This window comes from Protopterus annectens, chromosome 14.part0, assembly GCF_019279795.1.
Source record: "Protopterus annectens isolate FY-2018-M chromosome 14.part0, PAN1.0, whole genome shotgun sequence".
In the NCBI taxonomy this organism is placed as follows: domain Eukaryota; kingdom Metazoa; phylum Chordata; order Ceratodontiformes; family Protopteridae; genus Protopterus; species Protopterus annectens.
Genome location: NC_056748.1, coordinates 995,982,457 through 995,999,618, shown reverse-complemented (window position 1 = coordinate 995,999,618; position 17,162 = coordinate 995,982,457). Strand labels below are relative to the sequence as shown.

The 17,162-nt window shown below is 38.7% G+C and overlaps 1 protein-coding gene across 2 annotated transcripts in view; it reads left to right on the top strand.

Moving 5' to 3' along the window:
- The window catches only part of MTG1 (mitochondrial ribosome associated GTPase 1), a 399,555-nt gene extending 383,966 nt beyond the window's left edge, over positions 1-15,589 (top strand). For both annotated transcript variants that reach the window (XM_044056794.1, XM_044056795.1), the window contains exons 10-11: positions 3,923-4,035; positions 14,373-15,589. In XM_044056794.1, the coding sequence (XP_043912729.1) occupies positions 3,923-4,035; positions 14,373-14,470 (211 nt within the window). In that variant the 3' untranslated portion in view covers positions 14,471-15,589. The remainder of the gene's footprint in view (positions 1-3,922; positions 4,036-14,372) is intronic.
- The last annotated feature ends 1,573 nt before the right edge of the window (positions 15,590-17,162 follow it).

The following is a 17,162-nucleotide window of genomic DNA, read 5'->3' as shown; positions in this document are numbered from 1 at the left end:
CACATACCCCTATTCATCCCACCTAGTGTGATCTCCCAAGCAGACACACACACACACACACACACACACACACACACACACACACACACACACACACACACACACACACACACACACGCGCACACACACACACCTTACAACACTCTTACTTTTGAATAAACTCACACATGCAACCACACACAAGCACACACATTTATTTATTTATTTATTCACATTTGATAACCGGGTAGTGTCCGACTGGTCCAGAAGCCCGTTTTCAGTGGAGACCCGGAGAGGAAAACTCCAAGGAAGATTACATAATTTTACAATTGTACATATGACAGTTAGTATGTGTAGAATGCATAAAATAAAACAATAGAAGTTCAAATGCAAGTTGCTTAACATGGTATCTAAAAGCATATAACAATGAAAGTACAATATGCAGTTATACTATTTATACATGAAAAAACGAACAAAAAAAATATTATATATATATATATATATATATATATATATATATATATATATATATATATATATATATACTTTTTTTTTTGTAGTATAAAATATCACAAACTGGTGGTAAGAAGACCCAGTTGCCAGAAAATATTGACAATTAGTGGTGAAAAGAAGGAAAGTTAGACAGTAAGGGGTTAAATTAGTTAGCCTGGGGGAGAACAGGAGCAAAGCCTATGTTTGGTGAATTATTCCTTTAGGGAATGTTTAAATGAGTGTGTATCATTGATGGACAGAATATGCTGCGGTAGAGAATTCCAGTGTTTGGCAATGATATGGGAGTACAAGGAGACGCCATGAGAGTTCTGTGCTTTGTTGACTTTCACCAATACTTTTTCAGCAGACCTAAGAGATTTTAAGTTGGTTTAGGGTTGGACAAGGTCAGATAGAGGTGGGCAGTTGTCTGGTTTGTATAAGACTGTACTGGTAGTTAGTAGCTGATTCAGAGTAAGCAGATGAGGCAGCTCTAACCAGTTCAGATGGAGAGGGGCAGTGCAATGGTGAGATCTTGTGATTAGTGGCAAATCTGACAATTTTTTTATAGCACGATTCAAGGCTATTCAGGTCAGATTTGTGAAGACTGGTAAATATCTGTAAACAGTAAAGGAGGAAGATAAGAGATGGGTTTTGGCTGCTGCAAGTCTAGCATGGTCAGTAAGATATGTTTTAGCCCTGTAGAGAAAACCCAGTGTGACGTGAACCTGTTTAATTGTTATGGCAAGGTGTCTGACAAACTTAAGTTCACTATCAGTTGTGACACCAAGAAGTTTTGTATGTTCAACTGGCTCTATTTTTGTGCCATTGGAGGAAGAAATAGAGATAGGAGGTTGGTTATTTTCTGTTGAGTTATTGTAGAAGACCACAAGCTTGGTTTTATTGGGGTTAAGTATATGCTGATGGACTGTTAAGTAGTTTTCAATATTGTGGAGGGCTGCCTGAGTTTTTTCTTGGAGTTCCTTGATAGAGGGGGCAGAGCAGATTAGGGAAGCATCATCAGCATTATTGTATGAGTGAGGCTGGATTTGCTCAGGAGTTTAGGCCATTGGTAATAATTGTGTCTAGAAGTTGGCCAAGGAAAGAACCTTGTGGGACTCCTACACATATAGGGAGCTTGGGGGGGGGGGAGTTTATTATCCCATAAATTGGCTTGTTTCCTGTCTGACAGGTAGCTATGAAACCAGCTTAGGGTTTCAGAGCTGCAGTGGTAGAAAGCCAGTTTATTGAGAAGTATTTGATGAGCTACAGTGTCAGATGCTTTTGACATATCTCGGAAGGTAGCAGAGACTAGTTGTTTTTTGTTTTTGAGTTGATTTATGGTATTAGTAAAGCTAATTAGAGCTGTACTGGTGCTGTGCTTAGGTCGAAAGCCATGTTGTGTATTAAATAATAGATTATTTGACAGGAAATTATCTAAGATCTGTTTGAATACATTTTTCTAAGATTTTGGCAAGTGGAGACAGAATGTATATGGGTATGTTGTTGGATATATCAGTAGAAGAACTGCCTTTGTGTAAGGGTATGATGTGAGATATTTTCCAGACGAGTGGTACATACTGTTTAGAGATTGAACGATTAATTAGAATAGGTCTAGTGTAAGCAATGCATGTAGCGGCTAGTTGTAGAAACTCACCAGGTAGCTGGTCTGCAGCTAGTGTGCAAGGTTTTAATTTAGAAAGGAGATTTTTGACAAAACTTGTTTGGATAGGTTTGAGATAGAGAAGGGTAGAATTGTTGTTGAAGGTTTGAGGCATGGACAGAGGTGTATTAGTAAAGAGGTTATTGAGTTAATAAATTGCGAGTTAAATTGAGTGGCTATGCAGTCAGTTTGGTTGGTCAAAGTTGGGGCTGGTGTAGTGGGTTTTCCTGGGTTGAGACAGAGGTTGATTGTTTGCCAAAATCTTTTGGGGTATTTTAGTTGACTTGTTTGGAAGTAGGCTTTTTTGTCTTGTTTAATTAGTTTTTTAGTTTGATTTTGAAGTTGTTGGTAGGTAATAAGATTTTGTTTACTTCTATTATTCTGAAAGGGAGACCAGGCTCTTTCCATTTGTTTTAGTAGAAGAATTGTGTCTTTTGACAGCCAGGGAAGCTGTTTAGATTTGGTATGAATTTTTCTAATTGGAGCTAGATCATTAAGTATTTGTAGGAAAGCACTATTGAAGTACTGTACTGCACGGTCCATTTGAAGAATTTTTAGAGGTGTCCAATCGTATTGTTGAAGTTGAGTATTAAGTTAGGAGAAAAGTGTTTTTTATTGCGAATGTAGCAAAATGAAGTGTTGCAGGAATTGTGTGAATGTTTTCTAATCAAGAAGGTAGGGAAGGAATCGCTTAGTGTGTCAGAGAGACACCAGCATCATAGCTAATACTGTATTTGTTAAAATCCAGTCAAGAATGGATTGCCCCTTGGTGTGTTTGTTGATGCATGTGGGGTGGTTAATTTTTTGAGAGAAATTGTAAAGGTTTATAAAGTTAGTAGGGGGGTTAGAAGAGCAGGTAGTCCAGTCAAGGTTAAAATCTCCAAGTATAATAGTTTCATGGCTAAAGGTGGTAGAGGCCCATTCTACCATATATATTTGCACATATATGTACCCCTGTTAACACTACCTATCTGTTAAACTCATCAGTTACCTCAATAAGGTGAACACAAGCTTTTGGCCGTACTCATTAACACATGCAGCATAGGTAACATTATGCAACTGAGTGATTCTCTGAATAGTGGGCTGTATAAGTGCCTTATTGCAGATGTGTGCATGGGAGAGTACATGGCTAATTAGAATAGGACACTCCCCAAAGTACCTTATTAGCCTTTGTGGTGGGATGCAGAGACAACCCACTATGGTGCTGCTCCTCTTTGTGGTGCAGCACCATGAGAGGGCCATCTCTGAATCGTAAATGGATAAGGCAAGGTATACACATACTTACACCTCAAGGTAACCCTTCTGAATTCATCCTATGTCTTTATCCTGTGTTTACTGTGATAAATAACCTTTGCTATGAAAGTAGGTCATTGTCATAGAAAACTTATTGTAAATTCACAGGCTAAATAAAAAGTTGTTCTTGTGTTATTTCTGTGTTATTCATAACGAAGGGGCTTTGTAACTGCACAGTCTCGTATGTGATTATCCATATAAGATCCTGTATTCTACACATAAACATGAGATGCGTAAATACCCGGGTTTGAGTATGATTGTCTATATATTATTCTGTATTGTACTCCTAAATAAGGGGTTTTGCTAGCTACGCATGTTTCTATTTGATTGTCTATAGATTATCCCGTATTCTACTCGTAAACAAGAGGATTTTTTTTTTGTTGAAGTCATCATATGAGTGTTATTTTCACGAGAGCTTCTCTGAAGTAGTCTTAAACTCTTGGATGTTCATTTGTAACCTTTCAGTTTTGTATATTTAAATCCCTTATTTCTATTTAGCTATGTGGATCATTATGAGCTGGGAGAAGCAAGTGATGACATACAAACTGTCCTAAAGAAAATAGCAGTAAAACTGGGCAAAACTCAGAAAAGGACAGCGATAACAGGAGTTGGTGAGTTATTTATCTGTAGTTACTGATTCTGATAATGCCCCACAGGCAATATAATGGTGAGACAGTTTATTTCATCCGTGGTCACTGTCAACTCTTTGCTTGTAGTGAGTTCATTTGTGTTTGAATTTGTCTGTTTTTTTAAATGCATACCTTTTTGATGGGACAGTAGTAGTGAATGTGGTACTAATAACTGCTTTGGTACAGAAATGAGAAAAAAGCAATGTGCAGATAGTTACAACCAGGTAGAAAAGTTAGAAGTATGTGTAAATTGCATGCTTACAGCAACAACAAAGATAATCTGGAAAATGTATAATTTTTGGAAAAAAATTAAAAATGATGGAGGAATTTAAAAGATTTGCAAGATACTTTGAATCTTAAGCTAAAAGAATCTGTAAAAAGGCAAGTGCTATAACAACACTGGGAATTGTCTGCTGGGTCTGTATGTGCATGCTGTTAAAGCTTGCTAGTGGACGTCAGTCTAGATATTTTTTGAAGATAAAAAGTAAATGTAGAGTTGCAATGTTTTCCACTTTTAGAAGGTGGGCTATAGCAAATGGAGCTAACATGCCACAGTTGGTGTTATTGGTGTAAAAAGAACAAGCATTAAGTGAACTGAACTTGAGATAGTTATGTTTTAATCTAAATCATTTATTCTAGTCCTTTTTCTCTCCTGACTGCTGACCATCAGCTCTTCTGTAAGTCAGTGTTTGTTCCTCTTTGGTTTAGAGCATATTGTTAGAACCTTTCTCCCAGGTACTGTCCATGGGAACTTGTTCCCATCCAAATCCATATTCCTGCATATCAGTGCTACAGTACCAGCCCACTGACAGATGTGCATTTCCACTTCTGTACATGTGTCTAATCATTGCTACAGCACATGAAAGCACTGACTGGTTGATAATATGTATTTCAGCCTTTTGTGCTGCCTTTTGTAACACTCATTTTCTGCTGTCTGCCAGCAGTGAAGTGGACAAGGTAGTCTCCCTTCATCCAGGATGGACAGACCTACATATAGTGCTCACTCATATCCTCCCTGGCTGGATCCTGGAGTGTCTTAGTAGCTAACTGATCCCGTGTCATCTGTGTTATAGTCTGTGTTTTATCCCTTGGTGCTAAACAGATAGCTTTAGGTTAGGAATTTTAATGTATTATAGTTAACAAGAAGGTAATGCAGGATTATTTAAAGCATCTGAATACAAACTTTAAAATGCTGTTTGATTTGCATTTTATCTACAATAGTGCACTGACATACTAACTTTCTTTTACATATGAGGAGCATCCTAAAATTGGGATTGAGATGTTTACCCTACAGACACAAAGTATAAGGTTTGATTTCCACCTTTAATCACTGTCTAATTATTGGATAATAGCATAATGATTAAGGCCTTTTCTTCACAGACAGAAGGCACAGACTCTAATTCTCACCATTGAAGAGAAGCTAGACTTAAAATGATCCCCAAAATCAAGTAGCCTAATGTAAACCTGTGAACATCCCTCGTGCGTCCAAGTGCCTGTGTGACAGTTACTACTGTGAAGTAGTGCATAAAAGTGCTTTTGAAGTTTTCCTTTCTCAGAAAAAAATCAGTATATATAAATTACCCCTCTCCAAGCATGCATACTTCATCAACATTTCACTTTAAAAGAATGTAAATTTACCTTTTCATTAAAAGGGAAGGTAGAATAATGTGTACCCGTATTTTGTTACTTTTTAATTTTACTTGTAGGATTATCAGTAGCTCCCCTTTTGATCCTGCAGCCTTCCACAACAGTCCTGTATACTACCCTGTTCTTCCACATAACTTCAGAGTGATGTTTTACTGCCGTTGTTGCATGTGGGGAATGGGGGAAGCGTTCGTTTGTGGCCATCATCAGTGGCTCACTAACACCATGAGAAGTTTACCTATTTTTCCCTATCATGGCATTTTCTCCCATGCCTCACTCTCCAAAGTGTGCAGTGTTTTCAGTCATACATGCTGCATGGACAGTGATGCCCATAACTTTTCCTACATATTATGTATTCATGATGCTGATCATGTGGCTGGTAGTCATTTCCCCGCCATTCTCTGTCTAACTGAGTGAACTTTGCTTTTACCGCAAAAAATTCAACATCATTTATAGAGAGCTGAAACACTTGTGTCTGTCTGTTTCTTACTATTGATTGTCAGTATCATAGACCAGCGATGGGCATCCTGAGGTGTGAACTATAGCCCGCCCATTGTCTAAGGTCTTAGAACATTTACTACCTTTTTATCACTTTAGATATTTTTCCAGTACTAGATATGATTGCATTTTATTTTTCTCTCTCTGCTGATAGTAAAGGCTGTTAGTAATTTGATGGTCTTGCTACTTTTGCTAGTACAAAGAATATGATTGTTATGACTGTTAATTTGACTTGTATCAACACAGCCCCTTTAGATTCATAAGCTATGTTTTTCCATTTAATTTCTAGTTTGAATTGCTGCTATGTGGTGTTAAGTCTTTTGCTTTACTTTGATGCTTTTTTCTTGATATGAATGTGATTGGATGAGAATGTACTTAAAAAGTAAAGATGCTGTGAGAATCGGCAGTTTGGAGCCAGTGGGGTAAAAGACAAGATGGATGGTTGCATGGATAGATAATTTTACTTCAGACAGTCTCAAAGGTGTTTTTATTTATTTAGTTTTATGTATTTGCATTTAATAACTGGGAATGTCTAACATGCAGTGATCATTTTCAGTAGAGTCAAGGGAGAATATGTTTAGGGACAATTTTGAGACTTAAATGCAGTGTCCATCAGACATATTTTTTCTGTTGGTTTTTTGCCCTTGAGCCTACTGACCATCAAGCCTCTCCCAATTTGACTGAAGTCTGCTCATTCAACATTATTTTGTAACAGAAATAAGAGCAGTCCATAGGGGATGCTATTCAGACAACCATCGGGATGGTTTTTACTGTCTCTTGCATCCTAGCAGTGAGGGCACAGGACATTTGAGGGACCACTCTGCCCTTATCTTTTAGTGCATGCTCCACTGGACCTGTGATTGGGACTGCTTCATACATGGTTTGATGGCTGAATGATCTTTTCTGGCTCATACCTTCTCTTAAGGATTGTGAAATTGCAAGGCCCCAATCCACCTCTGCCCCCTATAGGATGGACATGTCTAGCCTTCCACTACCAGTTCCTGCAGATGCCCAAGCCCTTAACACCACCAGAGCTCACTAAATTAATCATATGATGCACAAACATGATTCAGTGTACAGTGAAAAATAATTAAAAAAATAATTGGAAACAGACTATATATACATTAGGCATAGAGAGCACATGTCAATATTTTTTGTTACACAGGGTACAGTTACAAATTACTGCAACAATATAAGAGAAACAAATAATGCATATATTCCACAACAGAAAGGATGAATGAAAAAATTAATAACTGGTAATGCAGGTCATTGACTTCTGTAGTATTTTCGGATAGCAGTTATACTTATCATAACAAGTTTTCTGATTAGAATATATCTGCAAGCAGAGAATTTTCTTGAAACTTAACAGTAACTTATCAAGATAATGTGGAGATAGTTTTTCAACCAATTTTAGAATGCCTATGTGGAAAAAACTGACTACTGAGCTAAAGGAAGTCTAGTCTAGGGCTTCTCCACATGGACAGAGAGGTTCAAATTGCCAGATTTATTCTTGCATTTAGGTATGGTTATGAGAAGCATATAAGCTGACCCAAGGTCAGTGCGATTTGAGCCATTCCAGGATGCAGACAGGTGAGGAATAGTGGGTTAATTTAGTAATTTACAGGGAATGCCATTGAAGAGACCAGTTGGCATAATGGTTAAGGTCTTTGCTGCTTATGCACAAGGAGCCAAGTTCCATCCTAACCTCTTGTCAGTGCCTGTATGGAGTTTGCATGTTCTTTCTGTGTCTCTGTGAGGTTTCTCTCACCTCCCAAAACAGGCAGAGTGTTTGAATCTCATACTCGCCCAAGAGTGAGGTTGTGGGCAGCAGCACAGACTCTAGATGGTTCCCTATAAGGGGTAAGAGTTATGTAGTCCATCTGCTTTGAGCATCTACTGTGGTGCACAGTATCCTCAAGATAGAAGAACACAGTGTAAAATATGGCTCTGGGTGATTCGGTTTTGTTGACAAATGGCAAGAAATGGGCATGGGTATTTGCTGGTGATAACTGGTTTGAGGACCAGCCCTAATCTGACCTATGCCAGGGACCCATGCTATTGGTGGGAATGGTGTATGTGCCCTTAGTGGCCAGTGTGTGTGCCCACTGCGATAGTGAGGAAAAGAGTGCATTCAGATAGTACTTGCAGGACAACAAGAATTGGTCTTGGTAATGGGAAACTTGAATGCACATATTGGGACAGACAGAACAGGATATGAGGGCTGCCTGGGTCCAAATTTGTGGGGCAACCGGAATAAAGAAGGAGAGGCCATTCTAGATTTCTGTCTGGCAAATGGGTTGATGGTGGTGAACACATGGTTCAGCAAGAGAGAGAATCAGAAGATCACATACAAGAGTGGCCAACATGCAACACTGGTTGACTTCCTCCTAGTAAGCAAAGGACACTGGGGTTGAATCGGTGATTTCAGAGTCATCTACAATGAAACAGTTGGTCCACAGCAGAAACCATTGGTTGCCGCAGTCTGCTGAAAATGTTGGTCAGCGAAGGCTGTAAAGTCAATGGAGATCAGGCTGAAGACCTGGAGGTTGACTGGAGAGAAAGCACAACAGTTTAAGGCATTAATCACCTCAAGAAGAAGAGGAAATAGGTAGAGTTGAAGAATGGCAACATCTCAAAACAGCATGTGTGAGGACTGCAAAACAGATATATGGTAGAACAGATATTCTACTGAGCCAGGTATGTAAGTAAGGTACATAAGGAAAGAAATCCAGGAGATCATCAAAGGAAAAGAGTGCAGAAAAAAATAAGAGATAGAAAAGACAGACTAGGCTAGGAAGGAGTACTGGCTGGCTAACAAAGTGGCTAAGAGAGGACTTGCAGTAACAAAGAACAAGGCATCAGAGGCAGTCTACCAAATTCTGGAAAGTGACTGTAGGTGGCAGAAATAAACTCTGTCAGGTTGCAAGACAGAGAGAGAAAGATAAAAAAAGATAGTCAGGCATCCTTTGTAAAGGATGCCAGCAATAACCTGCTCACCAGTCCACAAGACATCAAAGACAGATAGAAGAAATACTTCAAGCAGATTCTGAATGAAGAAGACCCCGCGAAACTGTAATGCCCCAGGCACAGCCTACAATGATAAAAGAGGAGCACCCAGATGACTGGAGAATACGTGTACTAGTATCAGAATTCAAGAACAAAAGGGACATCCACAACTGTTGGTACTATAGAGGTATCAAACTCCTATCACACTACAAAAAAGTTCTGGAGAGGGTGATTGACAAACGAATATGCAGGGCAGTAGAAAGTAAGATGGAAGATGAGCAATTCAGATTCAGATCAGGATGCAGCACAACTGACCCAGTGTTTGCAGTGAGACAGATAGTTGAGAAGAAGCTAGAGATGGAGAAATAATCCAGCTGGACATTCCTAGACTTGGAAAAAGCATTTGACAATATTTCAAGAAAGCTGATTTGGGCAGTCCTGCAATGGTTCGAGCTTCCAGAAACATTGGTAGAACTGGTGCAGGCTATGTACAAGGAGCCAATAACTGAATTACAAACAGTGCCTGGTCTCACAGAGTGGTTCCTAGTGGGAGTGGGATGCATCAGGTTTCAGCCCCAAGGCCATTGCTGTTCATATTAGTGATGGACTTTATTAGCAAACAGGTTGGAGGGAACAGATTAACAAAGTTGCTGTATGCAGACAAAGTGGCATTTACAGGCAGACTTGAAGCAAGAACTTCAGCAAAGGGTAGGAGAATGGAATGCAAAACTGAAAGATCATGGGATGAAACTGAGTACAGATAAGACAGTTGTAGTGGCAGTAATTGGTGTTAATCAGGAGAAGATGAATTGAAATGGAAAGGAAGATAGTGGAACAGGTTAACAGCCTCAAGTATCTTGGTGGGGTGGTTGAGGAGAAAGGAAGTCTGAATAAGGAGGTTAAGGCTAGAATCGGAGGAGCTCCAGCCATCTGTCACAGGATGTCGGATGTAGTCTCTGACAAAAGAATGCCAAAGAAGCTGAAAAGTAAGGTGTATGAAATAGTGGTGCAACCAGTATTACTGTATGGTATAGAAACCTGGGCAGTAATGGCAGAGCAGTTGAGGAAGCTAGAGGTGATGGAGATGTAGTGCCTGAGATGGGTGCTAAAGTGCACACTGTGGACAGATGGAAAAATTAGGACATCAGAGCAGAAGCCAAAGTAGCTCCAATTTGCAGAAAAGGTCAGAGATACCAGATTACAGTGGTTTGGGCCACATGCAGAAAAGCAAAAGACAGTCTGATGAAGATTATTTGGGGCAAACTGGAAGAAGGCAAGAAGGAAACAAGGGTTGCCAGAAAAGAGGTGGATGGATGTGTGAACGAAGACCTGCAATTTTCAAGCACGAGTGTTAAAGAAGGTAGGAGAATGGCATTGAATAGGGAGCGATGATGACAGTTGACATGACATCTCAACCCCACATAGAAAGTCAGAAAAAGGAGGTTGTTGAATATGATGATGATGAGTAATGCCATTTTAGATTTCAGTGTACATAATGTGTGTGTGTTGGGGCAGGGGGGAGAGGGTCAAGCATGATGTCCTCTTGCAAAAATAACAATTCTGTTATAACCTTGTTATGATTTAAAAAAGTGAAGGTTTGTGTATGTATGCACAGAACAGAGAAGGAGCAGTAAGAGATACACTGATGCAGTAGAGCAGTAAGAGATACACTGATGCAGTAGAGAATCAAGAACTGGGGATACGAAAGGCCACATCACTGTAAAGATATCTTGGGTTCTAATTTGTCCTAGTTAGTGCAGTATTTATCAAATGCTTTTTAAATCTATGCTAATTATTGGATTACATCTCCATGGAACAAAGAAAATTGAAGTCTTGACTTGAACCCTGAATATGAACTAGATGACCCAGTTATCAGAGAGTGCCCCAGGTGCTGTAGGCGCTGACTTGGGTGAAAGGTGAGTGAGTGGCTGATGTTAACTGCCCTGTTTTGGGTGTGGTGGGTGGCCAGCTTACAGGTGTTGTAGTATGCAACAGAAGGGCCAAGACACGCTTGTCTGTGAAGGCATGCATCTGGCACAGTAGCCTCATTTGATTCTTACATGAGTATGTATATGTGTCACAGTGGTAGGACTGTGGGATTCCCTGGATGTGTGGCTACTGTCTGGATTAGTTCAAAGAGAGCTTAATAGAAACCCCCTATGGATGCTTGGATGATGGACTCCCATAAACTGTTTTTACCCACAAGAATTAAATAAGCCACTTAGGACATAGAAGAGAAGATCATCAAATGGATATGGGGAGAAAAGTGCACAGGAAAACATTGAGCCGGTATCAGTGGTCAGTCCAAGTAGTTTGGAATTAAGTGTTTCAGTCATAGAATGAGCAAAGGAAAGCATAGCTAGATGTACTTTGGAAATAGCAGGAGTACCAGTGTCATTCTTGGAATCCTTGAAGGTAAAAAACATGGCTTTGGTTTTATTGTTGAGATATATGTAAGAAGAACTTGGCCAGGATTGTATGGACTTGAATGCACTTTGCAGTTTATTGGTGATGAAAAGGGCCTAGTCACTTATAAGGAAAATGATAAAATCTTTAGCTTACTTTAATCAGTTTGGCATCATCACACTGTTGCACTATCCTGTTAATAAATACAGTGAAGACTAAGGGGCCAAGAAATTAACTCTGCCGTACATTCAGCGTCAATGTCCGGTAGGGAGAAATTACATCATTCTACCTGAAGATTTTTTTCCATATCTTCATGATAGTTTATAAGCCTACTAGAAGTACTGAGGAAGAGATCCTATGAAGCCAGGAGTAGCAGAAGGTAGCAGTGATTTGACCATAGGAAATGCTTTTGAGGGTTCTGAGAGGCCCAAAAGCAAGGTGTGGAAAATACTCCTACCATTTTTTACAGTGGAGACATTAAGCCCATTGGTTTCTAATTTTACTTTGACTAGGTTAACTGCCCCTTCCCAAGGCTTTCAAATCCAGTTTTTGGATCAGGAATCAGGCCGAGGGAGAGCTGTATTCCATGTGTCTGCCTGTGGGAAAGTTGCTGAACAGTACAGCACAGAACCATGTGGTGAAGGGCTGCCATTCCCGTCTCCCAGTGGCAAAACCCAGCACCTGAGATACCTTTGCCTGTGTTAAAGGGAAGAGAGTTTCCTCAAATGAGTTGTATCAGATTTTGACAAGGATGAAGACATAGAACTTACGCTTCACAAATTTACTCTCCTTGTGGTATGACTACAAACGATTACTGCCAACTAACTTCCCTCCTACTCTCTTGCCCTCTTGAAGACATCTCTACAGGGGAGACTGTTAACTTTATGTGGGAGCATTTTCACTTGGGTTTGAAACAAATTTCAGACTCCCATAGTTATGGCAGCACTTTCCCTCAGTTTTTGGGTGCACCACAGATGCCTGCAGATTAGGTATTCTTGGTGAGACCAGTGATTGAACAGCTTTTCAGTATAAACAACTATGAACTGAACTATATTAAAATATCAAATGGCTGCTGAAGAAAATAAATTATTTTTTGAGACTACTGCATAATACAAACAAGCCATTTGAGCCTCAGCAGATCACTTTCCAGGGGAGCAAGGAAATTGCACAGTTTCAGATGACTACTTAAGTACTTAAAATAGTTTAGAGATAGCCAGTGCAATTCCGTTGTTAATTGACCACAATAAACATGAAAAAATGCTTGCAGGTAAAAGAAATCTGTTCTACTTGGACATGAAAAGATGCCTATCGCCGCATCCCAATCTTTCAAGGAAGGAGATAAGAGATTTCTTACATTTCTACCTGACTCCCACCACTTTCAATTTACTGTCTTGCCCTGTGGGCTCTTCCCTGCCACCGGGTTGTTCAAGTGCTTGACATCTCTTTTTACCCATCTCAGGTGCGACGGATTACAGATGTACATGTACCTGGATGAATGCTTAGTTCAGGCCCACTGCTACAAGAATTACAGAAAGGTTTGGACACTAGCATTTCATACCTACCCAACTTAAGAATCTCCATACGCTTATTGTAATGTAATTTGTTTCTAAGGCCTGCAGGTTTCTACACCAGTGGGCCTGTATGATGATTATAAGGGGCTTAAAGAAAATAATGTTTCTTGTACTTCTGGCTGTATATGATGGTCTCCTGCACCAGCATGGATACATGAAGCACTAATAACAGAGAGATGCTGCTTTTCACAGTGACAGAGGTACAGATATAGTAAAAGCAGACTGATGAAGTAACACAGGAGAGAAATGTATACAGATGTCAGAGTTTACTTTTACAGAGACTTGTCCTCAAAGCATTACTGTTATGTCAAGAATGCTTACCCACAGCTGTACCTTTTCCAGTTATGTTTATGCCATGTCTGATCAAGGGCATACCTGTCGACTTCTTAGCACAAGAAGTCTGGACACAGCCTGACATAATGGGGGGACAAAGGCCTAAAAATAGACACAGATTTTAAATATTGCTGTTATAAAGTCAGAAAGTTGCTAGAATAATTGGATTTGCATTAACATGCATTTTCCTGAAAGAGACGAAATCTTAAAGTCAGATGCCTGTCATTATTTAGTGACTTCGTTCCTGAGATCATCTCAGTGATTTGCTAGAAAACCAAAAATTTTATGAGGAGTAGATCAAAAATATGAGGCAAAAAATTGAAAATTCTGCAAAAATCTGGACATTTGAGAGTTGTGGTCAAGGGTACAGTAAAACCTTATAGGTAATCAGAAACTTAATGTAGTTCAGACAGTAGAGATTAGCATAGAGGAAGAAGCAACAAGTATTTTTCTTCAATTGTTAACAGCAAAGATGTTTGGTTGTTCTGGTTTTGAAAGCAAATGCGGATGTAGTATATTTTGATATTGGTATGTTTTTAAGTTTCAGAAGCAGTCACGTGTGTGTTATGAAAATTGAAGTAAACCCTATTTAATTAAAATTTTTATGACAAATGACAGATAAACTAAAAATTAAGTAAAGGGAAACTAAGTAACTGACTCACAGGGTATTAATTTTAAACATGAACAAAAACATGACATGAGCTGTCTCTTTGAAATTCAGTTTACCTCTGCTGTCTGTGTTAACTTTTATGAAAACACTTAGAAATTGAATTGTAATTCACTGTTTTTTAGAATGCAGTATTTTTTAATTGCAAAACTAGTCTAGCATCATTAACCAAAACTGGTTTGTTGGCTTTCTAGGTAACATCAGCATTACCGTGCCAAACTACAGTGCAGCAGCGTATGACTTTATTCGAGCCTTTCGAAAAGGGACCTTGGGAAAGGTGATGCTTGATTAGGACACTGGATGACGTACTTACTAAACTGCTTTGCAGATGAGGCATTTATGCTCTGGATATGTGGCCATATATGGGCTGATGCTGTCAGCAAAGCAAGATGGATAAGATCTGATGCAAAGAAAATAGAAAATACATTTTATTTCCAGAATTGTTGGAAAAAGCTACCGAATCATGCATCAACTTTTATATGACAGACCTGACTGAAAAATTCAGTTATCTAAGTAGTTAAATGGTGAGTTTGTCCACTTGAGGCCACTACTGCTGCATGCATCTGTGAGCACAATTTTGGGAGCCTTTTAAACTTACTACAGCTTTAGTTAAAATGACAAGGTGTCAATGTAAATAGTGGCTAAAACTTGAGAGAGTTATTGAAGTTGGAGTCTGTAGTCAAAAAAGAAGAAAGTTATGAATATTCCTTATATTCCTGAGTTTTACAACTCAGACATTCAGTCTCCCAATCGTGGAACGTTTCTTCTGAAAATGAGGGTCGTTTAACATCTTTAAACTGGACACTGATGACAGAATTGAGTTAATTTATAGCTACAGAATGTGTTGCTAATGGGAAACATTATCTACTGTCATTTATTAAGGATTTTTCTTGAATATTTTACATTGATTGTGTAACAAACCATTGAAACTAGAACACAGAGTATGTTTATGAGGAACTCCTACCAAAATATGGAACATCTGAGAGGCCTTCTTTGGCTGTACTTTGTGACCTTTAATCTCTGTGACTTGTGGCTTTAAAATCACTGCCTTAAATAGAATAGAGAGACTATTTTTCAGTGGCACACAAAATAAACTTTCAGCACTATGTGTTGATCTTGCAGTTAATTTTCACCTCACGTTTCCTCATTTTTCCTTGTGGTTAGTTACCCAGTAGCTCTCAGCAAACTGTCATTTTCCCTTCAAGACTATTAGAAAAAAAATATTCTCAAAAGTTTCTGTGTTCGGGGTTTTAGATGCCTTGTTAAATTTTAACTTTTTTTATATTTTTTTTACATCAGCTTTTCTGTATCTCTCATTTCTTAGAAATGCAAGAAAATTAAGTTTTGGTTCTACTTCCTTTTTCCTCTCTTGTGAACAGGGGTGTACATTAAAAAAAAAAAAAAAATTGGATTTTATTTGCACGAGTTCTTTTACTAAGGTCAGTAGTTTAATTGGCATGCAGTCTGAACTACAGCTAGACTAACATGGAGTGGACATTCGCTGACAACTTTGGCTAGAGAATCTGTGATATTGTTTGCACTGCACTATGCTTTATTCGGATCTGATGTGGTAGTCAGGTTTGTATGTAGTGATGCGAGTCTTTGCATCTTCATGAAGAATTTACACATCAAATGTTTGAGTTGCCATGTGGCTGCATTTCATATTGCAAACACGGACAGTCAAAGGACAGAACTGACATTTGTCCACTTGTCTCTTCCCTTTTTGATTAAACTGGTCATTTTATTAAATTGTTTGCTGTAATTTTTCTAATTTAAGTAATCGGAGACATGTACCATAGGAAGAGACTTGGATTAATGGTAATGTATAAGTTGGTTTAGTAAAAATATGCAGAACGTTTAAATTAGTAATGTGCCACTGCATGGATACAATGCAGCAAGTTTCTGATCTGTGCCAATATCACTTTACCAGCACTCGTGTAGTAAAACCTTGTCTCTAGATGATTGTCACTGTTGACGTGACACTGGATCCCATGTGCAAAATGAGAAAAGCAGTTATGGATAGATGGATTAAAGTGGCACCTGTTTTAATGGCAAAGTAAATGCCAATTAATGAGTGTATTATCTTGCATAAAGCAAGATTAGTAGAAGCAAGATGTATAAAATACTAATTAAAATAATATAAACTATTAATAATGTAGTATCCTTGATATTGCTTTAAACTGCTGGGGGGGGGGGGGACAATAAAGATTATTGTTCATCCACTTGTGGCATTTTTAATATACTTTGACCAGACAAGCTTAGTAAAACAAAATCAAACCATTCAAAAAAAATTAAATGAGTGACTGAGCCCCCCCCAATCTGTTGTATGCAGGGGGGTTTGATCCCTACACCGTACTTATCTGGACAGGCAAGTACTTGTTTAGAAGGGTTCTGACTCAATCCAGGGAGAATACACGTTTTATTTCTAGTAACTGAAGACCTAGCCTGGGGGGAGGCAAGTCTTATTCCACAAAGTAAGAACTATGTGTTATGCTTATTAGAAATTAAAAAGATGGTGGGCTTTGGAAGGGGCTGTAGACAGATTACCTTAAGATGAGGGAAGAATTAGGGGTGTAAGTTACTGGTATGCCTCTCCCGTTGTTCCGAACAAAGGGAACTCTGAAGAATGTAGTTTTATCTGCTGAGATCATTGTAGGTTGGGTTCCATGTCATGTAACTAGAATTATTTAAAGGTAACCTTCAGGAGTTTATGACTTGAGGCCAAAACCACATTTGTCAACACATAATTTATGAAAATGTATTCGTTGAAGTGAAGTAATATAATGCTGTATCAGCCACACTTACTGAAATCTTTTCTTTTTTTACTTATACCCAGCTTATTTTTTTTCTTCCTATACCCCCTTGCTTCTTAAATGTTATGATTCTTAGGTTACAAAATTTCACAGAAGTGTGAAAAATTAAGTACTCCCTTTTCTTTTGAGGATGTGTGTTCTTGGAGTTGTAATATTTATGTGACCGAGGCA